At 30.8% G+C, this 25,338-nt stretch overlaps 4 protein-coding genes and 1 long non-coding RNA gene across 6 annotated transcripts; 3 read left to right on the plus strand and 2 right to left on the minus strand.

The window, feature by feature from the left end:
* Positions 1–2,425: 2,425 nt before the first annotated feature.
* LOC123666592 (vesicle-trafficking protein SEC22b-B) lies at positions 2,426–6,929 on the plus strand. Its single transcript, XM_045600697.1, has 5 exons — positions 2,426–2,646; positions 2,797–2,906; positions 3,051–3,171; positions 4,730–4,928; positions 5,732–6,929. The coding sequence occupies exons 1-5, from the start codon at positions 2,572–2,574 to the stop codon at positions 5,878–5,880; spliced, it is 654 nt and encodes a 217-aa protein (XP_045456653.1). The 5' UTR covers positions 2,426–2,571; the 3' UTR covers positions 5,881–6,929.
* Positions 6,920–8,401, minus strand: LOC123666604. The gene is made up of 4 exons (XM_045600705.1): positions 7,978–8,401; positions 7,780–7,908; positions 7,553–7,708; positions 6,920–7,301 (listed from the first exon to the last, which is right to left on the minus strand). Exons 1-4 carry the CDS (start codon positions 8,053–8,055, stop codon positions 7,224–7,226), a joined length of 441 nt encoding a protein of 146 aa, XP_045456661.1. The 5' UTR covers positions 8,056–8,401; the 3' UTR covers positions 6,920–7,223.
* A 6,195-nt stretch (positions 8,402–14,596) lies between these two features.
* LOC123666668 lies at positions 14,597–17,636 on the plus strand. Of its 2 annotated transcripts, XR_006745306.1 has the most exons (4): positions 14,597–14,796; positions 14,946–15,004; positions 16,177–16,251; positions 17,228–17,636. It is a non-coding gene; the product is annotated as an uncharacterized LOC123666668 (long non-coding RNA). The 2 variants fall into 2 exon arrangements; XR_006745304.1 differs by lacking the exon at positions 14,597–14,796 and having other exon boundaries at positions 14,869–15,004.
* A 2,737-nt stretch (positions 17,637–20,373) lies between these two features.
* LOC123666616 (nudC domain-containing protein 1) lies at positions 20,374–22,355 on the plus strand. Its single transcript, XM_045600714.1, has 2 exons — positions 20,374–21,610; positions 21,842–22,355. Exons 1-2 carry the CDS (start codon positions 20,374–20,376, stop codon positions 22,330–22,332), a joined length of 1,728 nt encoding a protein of 575 aa, XP_045456670.1. The 3' UTR covers positions 22,333–22,355.
* Positions 22,341–24,878, minus strand: LOC123666628 (box C/D snoRNA protein 1). Its single transcript, XM_045600724.1, has 5 exons — positions 24,690–24,878; positions 24,043–24,319; positions 23,355–23,673; positions 22,972–23,124; positions 22,341–22,678 (listed from the first exon to the last, which is right to left on the minus strand). Exons 1-5 carry the CDS (start codon positions 24,740–24,742, stop codon positions 22,359–22,361), a joined length of 1,122 nt encoding a protein of 373 aa, XP_045456680.1. The 5' UTR covers positions 24,743–24,878; the 3' UTR covers positions 22,341–22,358.
* Between the last annotated feature and the right edge of the window lie 460 nt (positions 24,879–25,338).

Here is a 25,338-nt window from a genome sequence, read left to right on the forward strand (position 1 = left end):
TCGCTCGGTGTAAATCAACGATCTCAGTGTCCAAACTTCTACGAACAAATCCAGTGCCCGTTCCATGTGATTTAAAGTTAAACAATAAAAGAGAAGTTTTAATCGTATTTTTATATAGGTAGGAGAAATTCTCAATGTGACTTTCTTTCAAAAAATCTATTTCTCGCTTTTGTAAATATTACTATAAGTTTTAACTTATTTATTTCGTCTTGTGGAAGTATAACGTTTGCCGAATCCGCGCTTCCGGCCGATATGACACGATCGAACTTCTAATCAAAATATTTAAAATTAGTTAAATTATTGCCTCTTAATACGCCACATATGATGTCGATGGCGCGGATTTCGTGACCGTTAAATACTTTTCCTTTTATTTTAGGAAATTTCGTTCGATAGGTTACAAATTTTATTGTAATATACATAATTATAAATGAATAATAGTAGTAATGAATGGACCACGTGATGGCAGGGGAGCGCTCTCAGAATTTATAATTCGGCTAGTGTGAAATGTATAAGAGTTACCGGTTAGTAGGCAAAATGTTTGAGCAAACATTTAAAAAGATGCTCGAAAATTTTAAAGTAATTTTAGTCGAATTGATGTTGTTAAAAAAATCAAAGTTTCTAATTAATGTACTTAAAATTTCAATGTAAATTTTACCAGCACCTCGTGGAAATTATTGTTAAAATTATTTTAATTGAGCCTAGTCTTAGTCTTATCATAAAATTCGTTTGAAATTATCTCGGACGTCAGATCGGCACGAGGCGTCCATCGGCCTCGCGATGTCCGACTGTGTATTGCACGTAAAATTGTAAATAAATTTAAATAATCCAAACGCACACCCTCACGACCCATGTACGAATTGTCAATGGCGTCAGTAGTTAGGTGAAATATGAAAATATTTTGCGCGAAAGCAATGAGAAGGTTAGTGAATTTGGTAATAGGGGGAAGGAGGCGTACGCTGAGGAACACGTTTTGTCTACTATTTCAATGTATTCTAATTCACTAGTTAATGTCCAATAATTGAATACGTAATTGATGAAAGCCTGTAGATTCACTTTTTGTTTTTTCGCATGCAGTTATCATTGCATCAAAATTTTGCTTCAGCTATTCGACGCTAGATGTCGCAGTTTTGTTCATTTTAAACATTTTAGTTCTGAGAGTCATGAGCGATAGTGATTTGCGCACTTGCTTTTAGTTTTATACAGTCCGATTATTTTAAATATAATTTTAGTTTGTTAGTTTAACAAAATAATGTATTTTCTGCCCCTAGTTAAGTTATTTTTTCTATGTATAGCTAGTTATAAGTGTAAATGATTTAGCATATAAATTTGATGCATGATGATAATGTTAATAAAATATCCACAATAAAATACAAATGTCTCTTTTCTTCTTACCTTACCTTTTATTTTTTACTCGCTATCATTAACAAAGATAATCTTGATATTAGTGAAATAAGCTCCCAAAAATTTGCCTTTTTATTGAATAAAATTAAAAAAAATACTTTATTTCATGTCTTATTTATTGTTAAATTAAGTAAAAAAAATATCTATAAATATAATAAAAGTAATTATTAAAGTAGTTTTTATTTATTTTTTCATATCGTCAATACATAATCAAAATAACCTAAAATATTAAGAAAAAAAGACAATAGCTACTTAGATCAACAAAAAATAAAATATTAAAATATATTGGAAAAAAGGATATTAACATCAAATTTTATCCCCTAGAAGAATAGAAAAAACTATTTTTAGATGATGAATAAAAAGTATTTCATCAACGATTAAAAATTGAGCCAAGACAAATTTAAATAAGTACAAATAGTAGGAAGGGATAAATAATATAGGTAAGCTAATATAGGTATGTAGGGATAAGTCAACAAGTACTCTAAATCTAAATGACATGGCCAGCACCAGCTGTAGATTAAAATAAGAAATATCAAAATCGACATACCAAAAAAAAGTTATTAGGTAACAAGCATTAAAATTGAGCACTCTTTATTAAAAGTCGGTAAAAACAAATATTTTCATAATATTTATCATCAAACTGTTATAAAAAAAAATCATACTTTATTAGACTTAAAAATTAAACGCGTAGCAATTTATTAATACTGTAATCAAAGAAGAGATATTTCAATGAGTATCTTTTTCTTCGAATTGATAAGTATATAACCTATAAAATCGATAGATATGTAGTTTATTTTATGATATTCCTGATAAATTAACGTGATTACGAAGTGGAATATCTAGAGTACCGCTGTGATGTTCGAAATGATATATATAGAAACTAGCTCTTCATTTTATTAAAAAAAATCTACTCTCATATTTTGCTATGTCAATAGCGTAGTTTTACTTTCTTTTCCATTATCTAGAACGAATCCTTCTATGGCATAGACAAGCTGACGTGTTTTTATCACGTCAAACTGTCATTCGTCTTGACGTGTATGAGGAAGTGTCAAAGGATATATTTTCACTTTGTTTTCTCGATTTTGAATTATGAGAAGAAAAAAATAAGTGAATTACAATAATAAAGCAGCATTATCATTTATGAACTAAAAGACAATTTAAAGTATCAAAATGGTTTTAATGACAATGATCGCCCGTGTTGTTGACGGGCTGCCTTTAGCCGCTACTATGCAAGAGGACGAACAGGTAAGTTCAAACTTAACTGGCATATGTTCCTTAATTTCTACCTAATATTTATTTAATATAATCGCCCTGCACTAATACCCAACATCGTCATAAGGTCACATTTAGCATCTATTTATTTCGAAGTTAATTTTGTTTGCTGACGGTTCGCAGAGCGGCTGCAATGTATTGGAGTATCAAAATCAAGCAAAAATGCTGTTTAGAAAACTAACTCCGCAGTCTCCAATACGCTGCTCGATTGAAACTGGACCCTATCTCTTCCAGTGAGTTACAGTGCTTCTTATTTTTATTTCGAATTTCTAATAAGTTTTTCAGTAGCTATCATTTTATATCTTACATTAATTATTATATTACTATATCAAAAAGATTTTATTAAAATATCAATGTTATATTCCTTTAAATTCCAGCTATTTGATTGAGAATGAAATCTGCTATTTAGTTCTGTGCGAGCGCAATTACAGTAAACGACTTGCCTTCAGTTATTTAGAAGAAATTGCGCAGGAATTCTATCAACAGTACGGAAAAAGAGTAAGTTTGCATATCTTAACACATAATTAGTCAAACCCAACATTGATCAAGTTTATATTTAAACAAATATGTCGCATCAGGAAGGAAAAACATTTACACTGCAAAATGAAAAATATTGTGTTATAAATTTTTCCTTAACATTTAGAAAGATTGTTAATTTTGCTGCTGATGTATGTAATATTGATACAATGAATTATAATATATGTAGTATTGATATATAGATTAAGTTCAGTGTTCATAAATATTGCAAGTCATAAATATTGGACAGCTAATGTGAGGAAAAATATACTTATGCTACTAATATTTATCTCATAGTAATAAAATGTAAGAAAATTCTGTGACTATATCTAAAATACTCCATTGAAATTATGCTCAGTACACGAGACATACCATCATGTTTCTTATTGTGAGTGTTACCACATATTGCTAATATGCATAAACATAATGTTAAATTTCTAATACCTTAATAAGTTTCTACTACTGTAGTGCAAACATACTTGAAGTATCATCACATATTTACTTATTATATGTATACTACAATATGTTACTTTTTGGAACAAAGTTCCTTACGGCAGGCTTGACATTTGGCTGGGCGACCGAACTGAAAAAAATATGATACTAAAACTGTAAGAAAAATATATATAACGGAAGTGACGTAATATCAGTCACACGACTGTATAATATGACGTTTGTAAAACTAAAATATTACTAGTAAATTTTTTTCAAATTATTTATGTAATTTTATACTGTCGATAAAGACATACCTATGTTTTTTTTATTTCACTTAATAGTTTGAATTATTATTTTGATTCATTTTATTTTACGATGTCTTATTTTCTAAAATACTAAATTTCCTAAATACTTTTATGTTCTTAATAAAAACCAATCAACAAAATTAAAAAAAAAACCAAAAACTAGAAAATATATATAAATTTCAACACTTTTTTTTTTTCAAATTGTGTTGCTTCTATACGATCCGAAGGAACTTCGTTTCTACCTGGTGTGACACACATGACATGACACCACATAATTTTAATTTTTCCAAAGTAATAAAAAATATTGTAATTTTATCAACATAACAAAACAGTGACAAAGAATTATAATAAACTGCTAGGACGTCATCATTGCTGTATCATAGACTATGACAATTTTTTTTTTATATTTGTTGATGTATGTATGATGAAGGTAATAAATAGCAATAGATTTGCTTAATGTGAATATAATGAATTGGGGAGAGGTCTCAATGGCTACAAAGATACTATAAGTGAAAAACAAGGTGAGAGCTTCCACATACTGGTTAGGGTTATTGCTAGCTTATAGTTATGAAAGTGGGACATGAATGATGACGATTCTTTGTTAATCAAAAGCTGTTCACTGTGTGATTCCAATAAATTTGAATGAGATCGACATCTTAATGTGTATTTAATTGATTACTTTTTTTACCCTCTGTTTTGTATTACTTATTCATGTAAATTGAAGTTGGTTTTTTGCTTGCAAGCAAACTGTTATTTTACAATATAATAAACATCTTAATTCATGCAATGTTCCAATGTTCTAGGTGAACACAGTAACGAGACCGTACACATTCATCGAGTTCGACACTTGGATGCAGCGAGCTAGGAAGCAGTATGCCGAGGGGGGAGCGCGGGCGCGGCGGGCGGGGGCCGCGTCTCAGCTCGGCGGCCAGCTGGGAGACGTGCAGCGGATCATGATGCAGAACATTGATGATGTTCTGCAGCGGGGAGCTATACTGTCTGGTCAGTTTCACTCGCATTAATTTTAGGAAACAATGTAATAAAATTTTATATAGCTTATAGGCTTCCTCAGTAAATGGACGGTAATGGATTCCAACTAGTAGTTCTTGAAATTAGCGGGTTTAAATAAACAAACTCTTCAGCTTTATTATATTGGTATATCAATCGCTATTACCTAAAACAAGCATTAAGCTGCTTAATTACCTTAGGGGTCGTCCATTAATCACATGATGTTTTTTAAAAACTTTGGACCCCCTATCACCTTAGGTGATATTTGGTGACGTCCCCCCGCATCCTTTGAGCCTCACTTGATTAATGAACGACCCATTAGAAACAGATGAGTGATTTTAAAAAAATAGTAATAAAACCTCAAAAAATAATTGTCAGATCTTGACCACATGACAAGCACCAGTTTTTGATCAAAAAAGAATCATCAAAATCGGTACACTCAATAAAATGTTTTGAGATAACACACATTAAAAAAACACAAGAATTGAGAACCTCCTCTTTTTTTAAAAGTTGTTTAACTGTTAAAATCTTTTTTTCTATTAATTAAAAATTTTTCATTTATTTTGTTTTGATAACTTTCTCAAAAAAAAAACTGATGATTAATCTTATCTAATTAAAGTACTGCTAATATTGTAACTATATTTTTGCAATGAATCAAAAAATATATATAAAGAGCTATCTTTTTAACACTATGCAGCTGTATCATATTTATATGTGAGATGAAAATCCGTGACCTGAAATTTTAAAACTTATTTACCTAGTTCTGTATTTAATTTAGTTTTTTTATTTTCTTTTAGAATTGGATACAAAGACGCAGAAACTCTCGATGATGTCTCAGAAATATAAAAAGGACGCAACTTACCTTAACACAAAATCCATGTTAGTGAAGGTTACAGCGGGAGCCGTCATACTTCTCGTATTTGTTCTCTACTTCTGGGTGCTTTAGGTTCCTATCTGATGTTTTATTATACCAAAATTTGTTTTAGACACTGTTAATTTATTCATTTTGTTATTTTTTCAATTTTTCCTCTTCTACCAATAGAATTTTAATGACATCAATATGCATTGCTCAATGATTTCATCATGTTAATTATTATATAGAAACCTTTTTGTACTCTTCAATTCAATAGACATAATATGTAAAACTATAAAATTTTGGTACAATATAACACAAGTTCATATGTTAGATTTAAAAGTGATCTAGCCGACTGACTTTGACCTTTTTATAATAAATACCTAAATGCATTCCTTCATAAATAAAAATTAATTCATTAAAATAAAATTTTCTAAAAATAAATGAATACTTAGAATTTCTAGTATTGTATGGGTAATTTTTATATGTTGAAACATGCTGTAGGTGTAGATATTAGTCAAAAAATATATTTTATTTAGGTAACACCACATAACCATAGATATGACAAACTGCAGTGAAAATATGCCTCAAGTTAGGGTTGTCATCTGAACAAAAGCAACATTTTTATTGAAACATAAATTTTTTATTGATAATGATTGATATATTAAATTAAATTTTATCAAGATTTAAAACTATGTTAAAGTTGAGGAAATGTAAGGACAAGAGGACTTGACACCTCTAATCTTTAAAAAAATAAAAAAAAAAAACAATACAATACAAATATACTTATTGTATGTAAAAAAGACCAGAACAATAACTAAAGAAAAGTTAAACTAAAGTATTTATTAGGTAGCTTGAAAATTCAATTTTTAGCTTCTGATTAAAGTTGCTTTAGCTTTCAAAAGGTTCATCAATTTAGCATTATGAATAAGTTTAATTGATAGATGAAATATTCACGAAAACTAACAATTATAAAGCAATAAAAAACGAAAAGCTTGATGTGTAAAAATTATTTTTTGTATGTAATTGCCAATTCTATTTTTTATAACACTTAAGTGTGTGGACGGTTATGGAATGTTGTAAATGTCTTGTTAATAAATATTTTGTTTATTTAAGAAATAATAAATATGTATTCTTTCCAATGTTTCCTTTTTTATTTTCCCAATTCAGAAATAATTTATACACTACAAAAGTGGCAAAACAGCATATGCTCCGTGATTGGATACCGCAGCCAATGAATGCTGTGATACCAAGAGAGTTGCTCATCCCGGACCCTCCCTGAGAACTCTGGCTTCCTTACACACCACAGGAACACAAAATTACTTGAGAGCAGTGTTATTCTTCTGTAAAGTAGAGATATATCCATCGTCTGACTGCTCCTAGAGCAAAACATATCCTGCTGTCTCCTACCTCCAATTATTTTTGTTCTTTCCTAATTATTGTGTTGCTAAATGTCTGCTGCATATACTTTGCATTACATTGCTAAGTTGTATAGCAGATGTTGTATTTAAGACCTAGGGAAAAGAAAATTTACAAAATAAATTTTTGATAAAATTTTAGATTTTAACTCGTAATAATATTGAATCCAATTACAGGTTGGCAGTAAATTCTGGTTTGGGTTGTCATCCCATTTCTTTATATACTAAATGTGTTTCATAGATGCCTTATTATAATCGCTCTGCATTTCTAAAAAAAAAAAATTGGAGCTGATGATTTGTTCAGTTTTGTGTCCTACCTGTATAAAAGGTTCATTAACTCAATTTACCTGCAAAATTTTCGCAAATATTACTGGTCTGTTTTTCCACTGCATTGTACCAAATATCTGCACAGTATACGGGATGACAGAAGAAGGTAATGAAGATCTAATATAAGACATTGAGACTAAAATATTAGCTGCGTCATTTTTATTTACATTATGGATCTAAAAAAAAAACAAATACCATTTTATGGTGTTAACTTAAGTTTAACTGTAAATTTTGTTTCACAACTTACATCTTTTATAAAAAATCGACCATTAACGCTTTCCAAGATTCCAATAGAACGAATCTTTGTAATTCTTTCTTTGTCCATTGCACAGATAGATACTAAATCTTCTATACTTGCGTATGTGTAAAAATCGTCCTAAAAAGAAATGAAAAATTATTTTTTTCTATTCAAGAAAGACCACTTTAAAACCACTCCTTTACCTACTTTACACATTTCTGTAGTGAAGGGTATATTACAATACGCATTATTTCTTAATTCAGACATATTGTTTATTAAGCACATTAATACTTTCAAATTTATAGCAAACAAACAATTCTGGTTATAATGAAATCAGTAACACTGATTAGTAATAAGTAAAACGGTAATTTCAATCACAGATTTCAATATATGAAGTTCCCGCCAATTTTTCAATCAAAGCTAAGTTAAAGATAAACCAAAAATTTTTAATGCAAATTTCGTACAAATCGTTCACCAAGATGTTAGAAGAAATTAATTACCACTTTATATTGAACATAAATTATTATTTTAAACATATGGATGCAGTAATTATATCATTTTGTAAATTCGATCCCCAAAACAAACACGACTAATATGATACCTATTCTAAATTGCAAATATCATCGCTCCCTATACACCTTTTTTATAATAATAATAATAAATAACTTTATTGCACACAGTAACATATAACAATTACATAAGTATAAAGCTTTAAGGGAAGAAAAAATTAATAATTACGTCGCATGCAACGGGCGGTCTTATCACTAGATAGTGATCTCTTCCAGACAACCCACCAGAAAGGAGCTTGTTGAATTTAAGGGCTTGTGCAGCTTAAGAATATAATATAATATATAATTAAATAATATATACAATCCATATATTATACATATATCCACACATGCGCAATACTCACGGTATTAAAAAGTATAAATAGATAAAAAATAATTAAATTTATAATATAATAAATAAATAAATAATAATAATAAAAAATAAATAATACTTAATTGGGTACAACTATAAGTCGTTTTGGGAAAATAATGGCGAATGTATGCGTGTAAGAAATCAAGTCAAAGTTTTGTAAAAGTTCTTAACTCGATTTTTGAAGACAGATATAGTAGGGGATTGACGGATTTTAGAAGGAAGGGCATTCCACAGTTTTACCGCCTTTACTGAGAAAGAACTGGAATATGTGCTCGTGTTATATTTAGGTAAACTTAACTTTAGGTTAACTTAGCTTAATTGGCTAGAGCGCCGACACGGTATGTCGGAGGCGCGGGTTCGAACCCCGCTGGAGCGGTCAATTTTTGATATGATATTCAAAAATGTTTAGAATTCCTAATGTGGGTAACACAAAAAAAATAAAATCTTAGATATTAAAAATAGCACGGTGTCGTCTCCTGTCAAAGATTTTCATTGTAATATGAAACTTTGAATAGTTACGGGTTTCTGTAAAGAGCTCACTATAGACGGCGCCACGGTTCGCTTAAACCGAAATTAAATTATCATATCGAAAATTTCGCTCGAGCGGGTGCATCGTTCCATAGCTTAATTGGCTAGAGCGCCGACACGGTATGTCGGAGGCGCGGGTTCGAACCCCGCTGGAGCGGTCAATTTTTGATATGATATTCAAAAATGTTTAGAATTCCTAATGTGGGTAACACAAAAAAAATAAAATCTTAGATATTAAAAATAGCACGGTGTCGTCTCCTGTCAAAGATTTTCATTGTAATATGAAACTTTGAATAGTTACGGGTTTCTGTAAAGAGCTCACTATAGACGGCGCCACGGTTCGCTTAAACCGAAATTAAATTATCATATCGAAAATTTCGCTCGAGCGGGTGCATCGTTCCATAGCTTAATTGGCTAGAGCGCCGACACGGTATGTCGGAGGCGCGGGTTCGAACCCCGCTGGAGCGGTCAATTTTTGATATGATATTCAAAAATGTTTAGAATTCCTAATGTGGGTAACACAAAAAAAAATAAAATCTTAGATATTAAAAATAGCACGGTGTCGTCTCCTGTCAAAGATTTTCATTGTAATATGAAACTTTGAATAGTTACGGGTTTCTGTAAAGAGCTCACTATAGACGGCGCCACGGTTCGCTTAAACCGAAATTAAATTATCATATCGAAAATTTCGCTCGAGCGGGTGCATCGTTCCATAGCTTAATTGGCTAGAGCGCCGACACGGTATGTCGGAGGCGCGGGTTCGAACCCCGCTGGAGCGGTCAATTTTTGATATGATATTCAAAAATGTTTAGAATTCCTAATGTGGGTAACACAAAAAAAATAAAATCTTAGATATTAAAAATAGCACGGTGTCGTCTCCTGTCAAAGATTTTCATTGTAATATGAAACTTTGAATAGTTACGGGTTTCTGTAAAGAGCTCACTATAGACGGCGCCACGGTTCGCTTAAACCGAAATTAAATTATCATATCGAAAATTTCGCTCGAGCGGGTGCATCGTTCCATAGCTTAATTGGCTAGAGCGCCGACACGGTATGTCGGAGGCGCGGGTTCGAACCCCGCTGGAGCGGTCAATTTTTGATATGATATTCAAAAATGTTTAGAATTCCTAATGTGGGTAACACAAAAAAAAAAATAAAATCTTAGATATTAAAAATAGCACGGTGTCGTCTCCTGTCAAAGATTTTCATTGTAATATGAAACTTTGAATAGTTACGGGTTTCTGTAAAGAGCTCACTATAGACGGCGCCACGGTTTCGCTTAAACCGAAATTAAATTATCATATCGAAAATTTCGCTCGAGCGGGTGCATCGTTCCATAGCTTAATTGGCTAGAGCGCCGACACGGTATGTCGGAGGCGCGGGTTCGAACCCCGCTGGAGCGGTCAATTTTTGATATGATATTCAAAAATGTTTAGAATTCCTAATGTGGGTAACACAAAAAAAATAAAATCTTAGATATTAAAAATAGCACGGTGTCGTCTCCTGTCAAAGATTTTCATTGTAATATGAAACTTTGAATAGTTACGGGTTTCTGTAAAGAGCTCACTATAGACGGCGCCACGGTTCGCTTAAACCGAAATTAAATTATCATATCGAAAATTTCGCTCGAGCGGGTGCATCGTTCCATAGCTTAATTGGCTAGAGCGCCGACACGGTATGTCGGAGGCGCGGGTTCGAACCCCGCTGGAGCGGTCAATTTTTGATATGATATTCAAAAATGTTTAGAATTCCTAATGTGGGTAACACAAAAAAAATAAAATCTTAGATATTAAAAATAGCACGGTGTCGTCTCCTGTCAAAGATTTTCATTGTAATATGAAACTTTGAATAGTTACGGGTTTCTGTAAAGAGCTCACTATAGACGGCGCCACGGTTCGCTTAAACCGAAATTAAATTATCATATCGAAAATTTCGCTCGAGCGGGTGCATCGTTCCATAGCTTAATTGGCTAGAGCGCCGACACGGTATGTCGGAGGCGCGGGTTCGAACCCCGCTGGAGCGGTCAATTTTTGATATGATATTCAAAAATGTTTAGAATTCCTAATGTGGGTAACACAAAAAAAAATAAAATCTTAGATATTAAAAATAGCACGGTGTCGTCTCCTGTCAAAGATTTTCATTGTAATATGAAACTTTGAATAGTTACGGGTTTCTGTAAAGAGCTCACTATAGACGGCGCCACGGTTCGCTTAAACCGAAATTAAATTATCATATCGAAAATTTCGCTCGAGCGGGTGCATCGTTCCATAGCTTAATTGGCTAGAGCGCCGACACGGTATGTCGGAGGCGCGGGTTCGAACCCCGCTGGAGCGGTCAATTTTTGATATGATATTCAAAAATGTTTAGAATTCCTAATGTGGGTAACACAAAAAAAATAAAATCTTAGATATTAAAAATAGCACGGTGTCGTCTCCTGTCAAAGATTTTCATTGTAATATGAAACTTTGAATAGTTACGGGTTTCTGTAAAGAGCTCACTATAGACGGCGCCACGGTTCGCTTAAACCGAAATTAAATTATCATATCGAAAATTTCGCTCGAGCGGGTGCATCGTTCCATAGCTTAATTGGCTAGAGCGCCGACACGGTATGTCGGAGGCGCGGGTTCGAACCCCGCTGGAGCGGTCAATTTTTGATATGATATTCAAAAATGTTTAAACTTAACTTGTTATCATTTAGAGAGCGAAGATTTAGGTGAAATGTAGGGTTACCCAGGAAAGAAAAGCGCTCTTTAAGGTATAGCGGGGAAGACGTACGAAAAAGAATAGAATAAAGGAGAGTTACAACATGGAGGTTACGACGGTGCTTTATTGGGAGCTATCCGAGTTTTGAGCGGTACTGCGAGACATGATCGAATTTTTTGAGTCCATATATAAATCTAATGCAGAGATTTTGCAGGCGGTCAAGTTTATTGGTCAATTCTTCCGATAAATCAGGATAACATGCATCTGCGTAGTCTAATATTGGAAGCATCAAACTATTCACAAGAGATATCTTTGTCTTGATAGGCAAGAAATTCTTCCACCTCTTGAGCGAGTGAAAGGTAGCAAAAATCCTTTGCTTACCTCAGCGACGTGAGGACGCCACGAGAGAGAACTATCAACAATGACACCTAGATCTTTAACGACGTTAGAATAGCCTAAAATGGTCCCGTTGAATGTAACGTTCGGTATGTTACTAAAAGTAATTTTAGACAACTGCTTAGATGTCCCAATGATTGAGAACTGTGACTTGCTGGCATTGACTGACAGACCAAAAGACTGACTCCAGTTTATAATGGTGTTCAGGTTAGCGTTTAATGTCTCTACGGCTTTTGCAATGTTCTCAACTGGCGTTGTCAAATAAATCTGCAGGTCATCAGCATAAAGGTGAAAGGAAACAGTAAGGAGTTCGGTGACAGTATTTATGAAGATAGAGAACAAAAGTGGGGAGAGCACACTACCTTGGGGAACACCAGCACTGAGACGGCAATATGAGGAATAACGATCTCCGACAGCGATACGCTGTTGACGTCCAAACAGATAGGAATGAAACCACTCTACAACATTGCTGGATATATTTATAGATTCTAGCACAGCTAAAAGGATGTCGTGATCAACGGTATTAAATGCGTTGCTAAAGTCTAGTAATGCCAATATGGTGACTTGTTTATTGTCCATTCCAAATCGAATGTCGTCCAATACCTTTGCAAGTGCCGTCACAGTGCTGTGGCCCAGTCGGAAGCCAGACTGGAAAGGACTCAGAATATTGTGCTTAGTTAAGAACAAGGTAAGCTGGAAATGTATGATACGTTCAAGAATTTTAGATAGGAAAGGAAGAATAGATATAGGCCGATAGTGTGAGGGTAATGAAGGCTTAGAAAGTTTAGGGATAGGTATAACATTAGCAAAACGCCAAATATTAGGAAAGGTCTTGGAAGTAAGGGAGAAGTTGAAAATATGACAGATGATAAGCATAATCTCATTCAGCACCAAAGTGATCATTTTGCGACTGATACCGTCACAGCCAATAGCATCAGATGTGATTGATGATGCGTGTTTTTTAATATCATCCGCAGTTATTTCATCCTTGTTATTATTGTTTGTAATCTTGTAATACGATGTACGATTCCTACCCTAAAATCGTACGCGATTTTTACGACAATTTTGTCTATCCTACCGAAATACTGAAAAGCAACGATTTCTCCGCAAATTATGAATTTGGAGCAATGAACCTTTTTTTAGCCAACTGAAATTTAAAATTTGTTGAACTTTTACGATAATCTGAAGCAATGACAACCTTTTTTTTGGCCGACTGAAATTTGAAAATAGTTGTTTAGATTTTGTCTCTGTATGTAATTTATACTTTAAGAATTGAATTTTAAATATTATGATAATTGTTCCAAAAATACGATAATTTCATGGCACTTCGTCGATCAGGGCAAAATTTCTGGTTACACTGCTTGTCAGTAGTCACTAGTCACTACCAGACACCAGTCACTAACTCACTGCCATCAAGTATCGTCACTACTCATTGACTACTCAGTACTCACTAGTCGGCTGTCAATATCAGTAGGGCGACACTTTTTTTGCTATACTTTGTATACCAAACTTGAATTTTTATATAAATTGGCAAAATTGTACGTCAAAATGAAAAAATTTAAACGTCGGAAACGTCGTAATTGTCAAATTTTGACTCAAACAATTATTTCCTAACCGCCATATTATATTGCAACCACCGAGTAACCACGCCCGGAATTTTGGATTTTTAGTTTTTTCTGCATATATATTTTCTGAGCCTTAATACTTTATTGTGAGAATATTATTCGTCGCTTCTAGGGATTTACTATGGGTTTGTATTTGTACCTGAATCATTGGTCTTTTTGGTCGAACGAAGTAATTTTGCTTTTGAAAATAAGTTCTTAATATCTATATCAACAGAAAATAACAGTATTTTATAGTTCTACCTATATTTTTATTACTTATACTATATTTTTCTGTTTTCATTCCTTTAGAAAATACAGTGAAACGTAATGTGAGATATCAAAAATGTACTATTTGTGGTCTAAAGAGGACCCCTGGACTGGAGCCAATGTATTTTTGAAGAAGTTTCCACTTGATCGGTTAGTGTAAATATTTCTATGCTCTGTGGTGTTAACAATAGAACAATACAATATTTAAATAAATTCTACTTAAAATCTTTATAACAGTAAATAGCTAACTGTAGTAATAAAGTAACATTAAAGTATTATACATACTTATGTATACTAGAAAACTAGTTGTAGACTATGTAAAATTTAAACTTTTAATTTAAATTGACGATTAAAATTCTACTCTCAGGTGTCATTCTTGGGTCAAAGCAGTTGGGAATGAAGACTGCTTATATACCCATTAAAAAATTGCATGAAATTAAATATTTGTGTGGATATCACTTTGAAAAAAAGTATTTTAATACAAAGGGCAATAGATTAATTAAAAATGCTATTCCAACATTAAATTTGCCACAACCATTGGATGACAGTCTTTTGGTAGATTTTCCTTTATATGGTGAAGAAAAAGAAAAATCTCAAGTCTTGAAAGGTGCAAATTTTTTTTATATGTTTATGATAATTATAAATTACATTACAATTATTTTTTCTTGATGTTCTTGTTTAGTTATTTGTCTAGCCTTATTTCTGGTTCATAATATGCTAATTGATGTTTATGATAAATTCTTTTTTATTTTCTAGTTTTCAAGATATAACAAATTCAGAGAATGTGCAATGAAATGAAAATATTTTATCTAAAAGTGAGTAAACTACTTTATTATATTATATTTATTTATGTTATGTTGTTAGAAGTAACAAGTGTTTTTAAGAGGTACAGCATCTTGTTAGTTCATGTTTGGTTATGTAATATATTTTTAATGATGGATAAAATTAAGATTTTTATTGTTAATTAAATGAACTTACTTATAATTTTAATAACTTGCTGTTGCAAGTCTTATACATTTTTAATAAGTGACAAAAAGTTTTCTTGGAAACAATGTCTTGTTGTTTCAAAAACTCTGTCTTACTAAGTATGTACTGGAAATTTAAAAAAAAATAAAGATGAGATTATATAAAAGTCATACAAATGTTCACAATTGTACTGTATAGAAAAAGATAATTTTTAAATATATTTTGTACTGATAATGGCAGTACAATCTCAGTTGTAATAAATATCATATAATAGATTATTGTTAGTCAATGTTCTAAAAAATCATCTGACATATATTTAATTTATTATTTATACATTTACCTAGATAATATTGGCCCTTAGATATCAGATATCTAAGGCTGATTGATATACATATCGCTGATAAAATGAGAGATATATGTAAAACACTTTCTGAGAATCTTTAATATCTTTTAACACATATATGCAACGATTCACAACATATGATACAAATGATCCAATGCAGTATAAGATTTTTAGTTTTATTTTTCTATAAAATGATTATGAATAACACCTTCGGAAAATAATCATTTTCATCTTCTATATAACAAGATAAGTAATCATTAACTTTAATTTTAAAATAAAAATAATTTCATATCAAATCTATACTATTAGTATAAAGCTGAAGAGTATGTTTTCTTGAACGTGCTAATCTCTGGACTTACTGGACCAATTTGAATTTTTTTTCAGTATTTGATAGCCCATTTATCAAGGAAGGCTAGGGCTATAGGCTATATATTATCACGCAAAGGCCAATAAGAGTGGACCACCAATGAAGAATGTTTCAAAATCGGATTTTTTCCTTCTGAGACCTTCCCCAGCTAGCCCAAAGGAACTATTCCACGTGGACAAAGTTGCGGGTAGAAGCTAGTAGAAAATAAAATTCAGATAATTTAAGTGTGAGTAAATAATGGAAAATGTAAAAAAAAAATTAACAAGTAATAGATACTAGATATATTTAGATATTGTACTACTATTTTTCAGATGCTGAATACAGCTTTCTCCCTTTGCCCTCTACTTCGCAGGCACCACAAGGACTTACTTTTGAAAAAACACTAGGTAAGAATAACAAATGAAAATTTCACATTTTTGATTACATAAAACATTAACAAGTAACATGTCTACTATAAGCATATAGCTAATTAGCATTTAATTTTATGACACAAGTTCACTGTATTATATAAAATATTTCTCTAACTGTATATGTTACTACATAGATAATTATAAGCAACTAAAACATTTTTATGTATTAATTTTTTGGTCTCCATTGGCTGCAATACACTTAAAAGTTGAGGCCAGTTATTAATAGAAGCACACACTCTTTCTATGGGAAAATGATTTATTTCATTATACCTATGAATAGCCCGGTACACATTTGACTAATATCAAGCATATGAGAGTCAAATCAATTTTTAATTATACTGCTTGAATAATTTACATTTTATAAATCAAAAGTTTGCTTAGTTTTGTTAAATATGCATTAACATTAATGTTTAACATAGTTTCATTTATCTATATTTTATACATTTATATATATGTTTCGATATTATACTATTAAAGTATAGTATAGTTTAAAAAATAGAATGACAAAATAATTTATTTAGATATAGCTCTTTCCTTAGTAATCAAATACGTATATTTTATTGTTATAATATTTCAAGTAAACTGAAGAAAAAGGGAAAAAAATAATAATTACATTCAATGATTCCAATTGTATCATGCAATGGGCATTCCTTTGTCGTATACTTGTGTTATTATTTAAAGCAAAATTAAATACATATTAAACTGTAACGATCACTAATAAAATATATCAATATTAGCATTGTTTAATATTGAAATAAAAATAATAAATGTATCTTAATATAATAAAAGCAATAAATTATTTTATAATATTATATTTAAGTAAAAATTTATGAAATTAAAGGAATAAATCACATTATACATAATATTGTATACTTTCAACGTATGTATGTACGTAATACGTACATACACAAAAAATGTATATATAATAACAGGAATTTTTTTTAAATTTCAGATTCTACATTAACTGAACGTGAGAAGATCCTGCTGAGTCATTTGACTCAAACTAAATTAAGCTTAAAGCCTTTGGCAGTCGAAATGCGAACTGTGAGGAAGACACTAATAAATTGTTTGTAGCTTATAACAATATTAGCGGGGTCCGCACTGACATGCCTAATAGAAATAATAATGATGACATTCAAGTTGTTGATGAGATAGTTTATCCTGTTTTGTCTCTGCCCAATGAAATCAATTTCTTTTTATATGAAAATGATTTATGTAACTTTTTGGAGCAGCCAGTAGTATATGTTAGTGTTTATTTAGCTGCAAAATTATTAGATAGAACGAAATGTCAGTAATGTAAAGATTCGTTAAAAGTTGATAAACCAGTAGACAACTTAAACAATTATATTAGTTTTAAAGAATGGTGGAAAGATTCGAGCTCATTGTGCTTTCCTTCTAAACCTTTATGTCATTTTATAAACAAGAGCCAAATTCATTTCAAAGCTATTATATCTCAGGACTTACAAATTAAAAATATAAAGCAGTAGACTAGTTTGCAATTAAGTAATGAGCATTTTATAGAAAAAAACAAATCAATTAATTCATAATCTTTGTTTATTATTCATTAAAAAATCATGTAAAGACAAAAATATACAATTAGAATAATGTGATCAAGACAAAGCTTAGATAACAACTTTTAAGATTCTTGTTGAATATTTATATTTATATTGTCAGTACTATAAAATAATGTTTGTAGAAAACATCCATATTGGCAGTTATTCTTGACATCTAATGTCTTTGCAATGTTTTTTGTTATTCAAGTTTTTAAATGTGTATATTTTAGCTTAGAACCAAAAAAAAAAAATTCCGCTGTGGCTTCGCCCACATAGATTACGCGATTTTCGCTATTTCGTTTTCTCCCATAATCCGCTGTTCGTTTATCCACATACCATTAAATGGCGTACATGGAATTGTAGCATCCCGTGAAAGAATTTTTAAAATCGGTAGTACTTTATGGAATTACCTACTACAAACATTTAATAATACAAAAATAAGAATTTAGAAGATTACTCTAAATATGTTCTTATTATGTTTGTAAATCGTTATGTTTTTTATCTGTATGCCTAGGATCATTATATAATGCTTTTCAGAATTGTTTTTACTTAGATAATATCTGTAAATATGTTTATGTTATGTTTGTTTGTTATTTACTGTATATTAAAAATTTTAGATTTTTGTGAATATGTTATGGGTCAAATTCATCGTCTTGGTTGTTATTGATTGATAATTACTGTTTTGCGAGATCATTTCATTTGTATCACTTTTTAAGAGTTGATTTTTTTGTGACTATGCTACGTTAAGTGTTAAATCATGTTGTTTGTTAATTTTGGATAATTACTATTTGTTACTATTTAATTTGTTTTGTTAATATTTTTTTTATGCTTTAAAATCATCTTTTTTGTTATTGGCTGACAATTACTTTTAGAAACTATTTAATTTGTTTTGTAAATGTTTGTTATGCTTTTAAATCATCTTTTTTGTTATTGTTACTTACTGTTCCACGGGTTGCAGGTTCGATTCCCGCCTGAGATTGAATGTACTACGTGTATATATATATATATATATATATATATATATATATATATATATATATATATATATTATTTCTGTTTATTTATTTCAAAAAATGTACAGTCAGTTGTTACCTGTAACACAAGCATTAAGTTGCTTAACATAGGAATATATGACTGTGTGTATGTTATAAGATAATAATAATAATAATAATAATAATACACTTTATTGTACACCAAAAACAGAAATAATACATATCAAAGAAAAAGAAAAAAAAAAGATTTATTTATTTATATTTATTTATTTTAATTTGTTTTATAAAGAAGTTTATGTTATGTTTGTAAATCATCTATGTTATAAGATTTATATTATATTTATTCATATTTATTGATTTTAATTTGTTTTATAAATAAGTTTATGTTATGCTTGTAAATCATCTATGTTATAAGATATTATATTATATTTATTTATTTTAATTGGTTTTGTAAATAAGTTTATGCTTGTAAATCATCTATGTTATAAGATATTATATTTATTTATTTTAATTTGATTTATAAAGAAGTTTATGTTATGTTTGTAAATCATCTATGTTATAATTAAATATTAATTAATATCTTAATAATTAAGAATTTGTTTTGTTAACATGTTTTTATGTTTTAAATCATTTTGTTTGTTATTGTTTGATAATTAATAGTTGTTATTATTTAATTTGTTTTGTAAAAGTGTTTGTTATTGTTTGATAATTACTATTTAATTTGTTTTGTAATGGTGGATTAAGCTCCGATCCTTCTTCTACTTGAAGAAAGAGGCCTAGAATGTGCTGAGAGCTGTGGGATGTATCGCAGTATGCTTGCGAAAATATAAAATTTGTTTGTTAGCTGTTGTGATCGACATGCCTTCAATAATGTAACTTTTTTGTATAACAACTTTAAATTTGAAAAGACTGCCGAGAGTTTTGTCCGGCTTTTTTTCCTCTCGGCCTACACTAGGAACATTAGGTTAAATAATTTGTTGTAATATTTATTTTATAAAGCCGATGACATAATAGATAGGTGATGTCTACCGAGACACTAGTGATCAGGGCAAAATAATATGTTTGTAATGTTTAATTGTAACAATTACCTTCATTTTTGTTTAAAATGTAGATTTTTTTTCGCTGGTTAAGTGTAGTAGTACCAAGAAATTTAGTAGTAGTGTAGTATATACCAAGAAGTTTTAAATATACATTATATATATATACAAAAAACCTTTTATTTTAAATAAAATTTATAAAATTAAGAACCCTGTGCTCAAAAAGTATCGATAATTTTATCGACTAATTTATCGACCTTTTTCCACACTTATCGATTTCCGGTAGGATAACAGTAACAACACTATGCTTCATTATTACCAATTTAATGAAAAAAATAGAGCTCAACCACAAAGTTGGTACTTGAAGTATAGCAAAACCTTGAACCCGGAGCTCGACCGTATCTATGGAGTGACACCTCTTTACTTATATACTCTTTGGTCAATATTATTATTGTGTGTGAAAAAGTCAGAAAGCTGTAAAAACTCTTTAAAACTGTTGATAGTGTTCATAAAATAATGCCTTTATCACTAGTAGACTTGCGGCCGGACAGGCGCCTCTTAGATCACGAATTTGAAGGTTATAAATTAAATTTGCAGTCACTTCCACATTACTGTTTCGATCTAGCTTCTCCTGTCGACAAGTTATATCCAAACGAAGTTCAGTACTCCTTCGTACACGCAAAGCTCTTTGCTCTTCACAATCATCTTATATTAGACTTCTGGGATCATCAATACAACTATTATTATATTGACAATCGACAGCAAGTTTGTAACATAACGTTTGATAACATAAATAATACATTCCAAAGTGCCGTAGTTTATGATGTACCAGCTCACGTTGAGAGGAAGTCTGGTCACTTCAATTTATGCCTTACATTCCCATCTCAAAGTTTAGCTGTGGTTAGTGATGGTACTGGGTACATACATATTATTAAGACAGGGCCACGAAATAGACCAGCAGGTGACAAACAAACATGGGAAACATTGTACTCGAACTTAGCTCTTGGAGAGGGCAAATATTTTACCCTAGTAGATGCTCGGACACAAGAAAATGACAATGTCGAAATGTTGCACTGTCTCTTACAGTCTGTAGAGCAGAGCGAAAATCACTTTGATTCCGTGTTAACTTGGGTAACTTTTGAAAACGATGGTGAGACATGGAGACAGTCTATTATGAGGCAGGTCAGAGGAAAGGGTATCATTCATTATGCAGCTTTAGAAACTAGTTGCACAGCTCTTTATGTCGCCTCGGACAACATGTTCAAGTTTACTGTAGATTCTGAAAAAGATATAGTTGAAAGCAAGGTAGAACCCAAAACAATCATTTATACTTGGCTTCAAACCTCCGATGATATTACTATAACACTTAAACTGCAGAGTAATTTTGATAAGAAACTACTCTTTGTAAATGTTACACCTTCGTTAGTTAAAATCAGTTATGCTGGAAAAGTTTTTGTTGACGGAAAGCTTAGTCATCCTGTGGACAGTGACCTGACAACTTGGAATATACAAGACAATGGTCAAGTAGACATTCTCATAACTAAGTCAGAGAGTCAAATCTGGAATGAGCTACTGGAGGGTGGGGACAAAGATGGTGAACAAATTTTAGATGCAAGTTTAGTAGAACAGGTGCACAAGAGATTAGCTCATTTGTGCTCTGAAACTGAAGTTACATCTGATCAAAATGTGCCAGGACTCAATACACAAGAGTTGGAAGAATGTGATGCTGCATCAGAGGAGGATACAGTTTTAGGTAAGTTCACATATACAGCTTTTAAACCCTTAACAATAAGTATATATTTGTTTTTATTGTTGGTGATTTTTCTCATTTTTAAGCAAATAGCCTAGTATTATATTATTATATATAAAATCGTAACTGTCTATGTATTATCTATCTTGTATGGTACAACTAATTGCATTTTTGAAATTAAGCTTGATTGAATGAAAATTTAAGCATTAACTAGACACACATTTTTTTTTACAGTCCGGATGGATATAACAAACCATCAGATAACACACAGGATCCCATTGAGTGTGCACCAATACTTGTTTACTATTAAACTAGAAACACACGAAGTGCCAGCATTAGCCCTCAGACATGATGTAGATGCTTGCATATGGCAGCCGTACGCACAACTAATAAACTCTGAGACTTGGCCAGTTAAACATCATGGAACTCTCATGGCCTTTGGATATGTGCAATCATCAAAACAGAATAGAAAGTTTGTAACATGTTCTCCAAGCTTCTCCTACAGTGTGGTCTGCGAAGCCACTCGTCACATTTTCATCTACAAGAGTACCAGTAACCAGGACTGCCAGCTCAGGAAAAGAACTGAAGGTGTAATGAAAAATATCAAAGTCGGCCAACAACATGTCGTTAATATTGATAAATACGGTGAAGTTTTGGGAATCCATGCAACGAATGACTATTTATTTATATTAACAGAGACTAAATTTGTAGTTATAGGTACTTAAAAATAAAGTTTAATGTAAGGTAATGTTTATTTATCATTTTCATCTTCACTTCCGCTGCTTATACTCTCCTCTGATGAGTAGCCAGTTGTAAATAGAAGGTTTTTTGGCCTCTTTTTCTTTGCTGCTTTAATTTCTCTTTCAATCTCTTTGTTCTTTTCGATGGCAATTTGTTCTGTCAACAATGTTCTCGGTCTCTTCCTATAATTGCCATCCTCCGTGTAGTTTTTACTTTTTTCCATATTTGTGTCACCATTTGTAACATTTGATGTATCAAACTTTCCAATTTCTTTTATATTTGGTTTATCTACTTCTATAATTTCATTTCTTTTAGACTCAAATTCATCACCTAAAACGAAACAAGTATGAAACGACATAAATATTTAAACTTTATTTTTTATATTACTTATTCCTACAATGAAATAACAAATTACTGTTCAATGTTAGATAAAAAATGAGCTGTCATGATAAAGATTCAGAGTATTTATGGTATTTTTTAATTATCGACATATAGAGACTTCAATGTAACATGATGTCTACAGATTACAATTTAATTTATAAAAAATAATCATGTTTCTTTAGAAGAAAGTCACATATAAGAAAAATCAATCATTGTATCATAAAGATAATTATTATGCTTACCAGGTGATATTATTTCAAAATTGTAAGCATGGTCTTTGAGGACAACAAATATTATCGGAAATTCAATAATACATTTTCCTGATAAGTTCTCTGCTAATGATTCTGTCGGGTCCAATTCAAAGAATTTTTTATTTGATCCTTTTACTTTTTCAGCTGTAACCAATATTACAAAAATGAAATATTTTAACAAACTAAATCTAACCAGTACACAAAGATAACTTGGCATATTCTAAAATTAAACTTGCTTTATATTGTAGTAAAAAATAGTATTTGTTATAATGTGATATATATTTTATAATAAATAAATGTTAAAATAAAAAATTATGTATCTTTTAAATGCTATATATGAAAAAAAAAAGTAAACTTGATAACCATCAATTTACCTTTTAAGAGAATTTTTACACCACTAAATCCAGCTGACTTATAGTAAACAAGGTCTTTAGATCCTTCGAATGGCATGGCGTCTGGATTTAAGTACTTATCAAGTAGCTCTGACAACTTTGTCTGTTCGGGACATTGATCATCGGAAAACTTCAAGGGTTTCGTGTCAACATTAGGAAAAATCCATTCGACTCTCCAATAAATAACATTCTTCTTGAAATGCAATTTTGTGGTGTTTATGGAATGCCTTGTAAAATTAGCGGCCAAGAATTGTAGAACTGTGCCTCGTTTCCTTGCTGCCAATTTTAATTTGTACAAATGCTGAAAGGATATTTAACAAACAATTTTTGTAAAATTATATCATCAGTTCAGCCTATTGCAGTCCATTGCTAGACATAGGCCTCTGCAAGTTTATCAAAATTATATATCTAAACTTAAACAAAAAAATGCATACTTATTGTGTGCATGTATGAGATTATAATTAATTTTCTTTTTGTACATAAGCATGCATAAATATTAAGGAAGTGAAATAAACCAAAAATTAAATCCCTAATAGACAATCTCCACATAGATAGTATAGGAACAATATTATGATTGTGTTCAACATATAAATAGCTCTAAAAACAATAAAAAAGTACATGAGTGTTCGGTCAGTTACTGAGTTAGTACATATGTGAGTTTAGGGCTTACCAAAGGCAAATCTCTGTCTATCCTTGTATACTTTTTTTTCTCATCTCTCTTCACTGCATAAACAAACCGTGCACATTCCTCCAATAACCGGTAGTCGCTGAGCAAATCAGTATCATTAAAATCTTTCATTCTTACAAATTTGGTCCGGTCTCTGATTCCATTACATTCTAGTTCCTTCTTGTGTATTCGGACACAGTCAAGGCAGCAGGTCTTTACTTCACATTTTGGGCAAGTATAAATAGCTTGTTTTGAACCACAAACTTCACATTCACCAAGCCTGAAATTATGAACATTAATTGATAATTTCTATTAATTATAATATTGATGGCAACTTTTAAAATTTGTTTAGAACACTATTACAATTACATTACATATTAGAAACTGAATTCGTTTGTACTTGGCTATTGTTTGCGAAAGGCATTTTTTTTTTTTAAATTGATAATACAACACACAAACACAAATGTATTTTTATTTTTTTTTGGGAAAAATATAGTATAATTATTATTTACATTCGAATTAGACCGCAGTTAAAACATATGATAAATATTATTTTAAGTTTAAATTTGAAAATGACCACTAGAAAATTACCACCTGCTTGTATATTTGTTATTAATGAATATACTTTTTAAAACTATTGTTCTACAAACCTTGAAATGGTGGTTTTTTCACAATCTGATTCACTGTCTGAACTGGAAGACATTTTTTTTCAAGTTAACTATTAAACAACAATTACTCAATTACAATTACCCACTACGGACTCTAACGACTCGTAACTTACAAATCACATAATTTTATTAATAACAATTTCTTAAAACGATATTGTCAATGTCAACTGTCAAATTACCACGTGCTTCTGTTTATTCTTCTCCATTCATAATTGGTTTCCTGTGTTTATACCTACCCCACCCCAGCCTGCAAAATAATGATATTTGTAATAAAAATAATACTAATTGATAGATTTTGAATAGCTCAATTCAACTACGTTGTTCTTTTAAATTGCTCACCTCAAATTATATAATTAAAAATCAAATTTAAAAAAAAAAAACAAATATTTTCAAAGTCCTATATCTTTTGATGTATACAATATTTTAAATTGCTCAAAGTGTTAAAAAACTGCTCAAGTTGCATTTATAATTGCTCAAGTATAGTTTGGAACAGATCCACTTTCCTTAATTTTTAAATAAATATATAAAGTTCGAACAAATTTAACGTTTATATCATAAGATAAGATGAGCGCTGCGGATGCGCATAGACAATGATGGGAAGCCAAAAAAATTTACGGATATTCGTAATAAA

The sequence above is a fragment of the Melitaea cinxia genome, chromosome 2 (genome assembly GCF_905220565.1).
Source record: "Melitaea cinxia chromosome 2, ilMelCinx1.1, whole genome shotgun sequence".
Lineage (NCBI taxonomy): Eukaryota > Metazoa > Arthropoda > Insecta > Lepidoptera > Nymphalidae > Melitaea > Melitaea cinxia.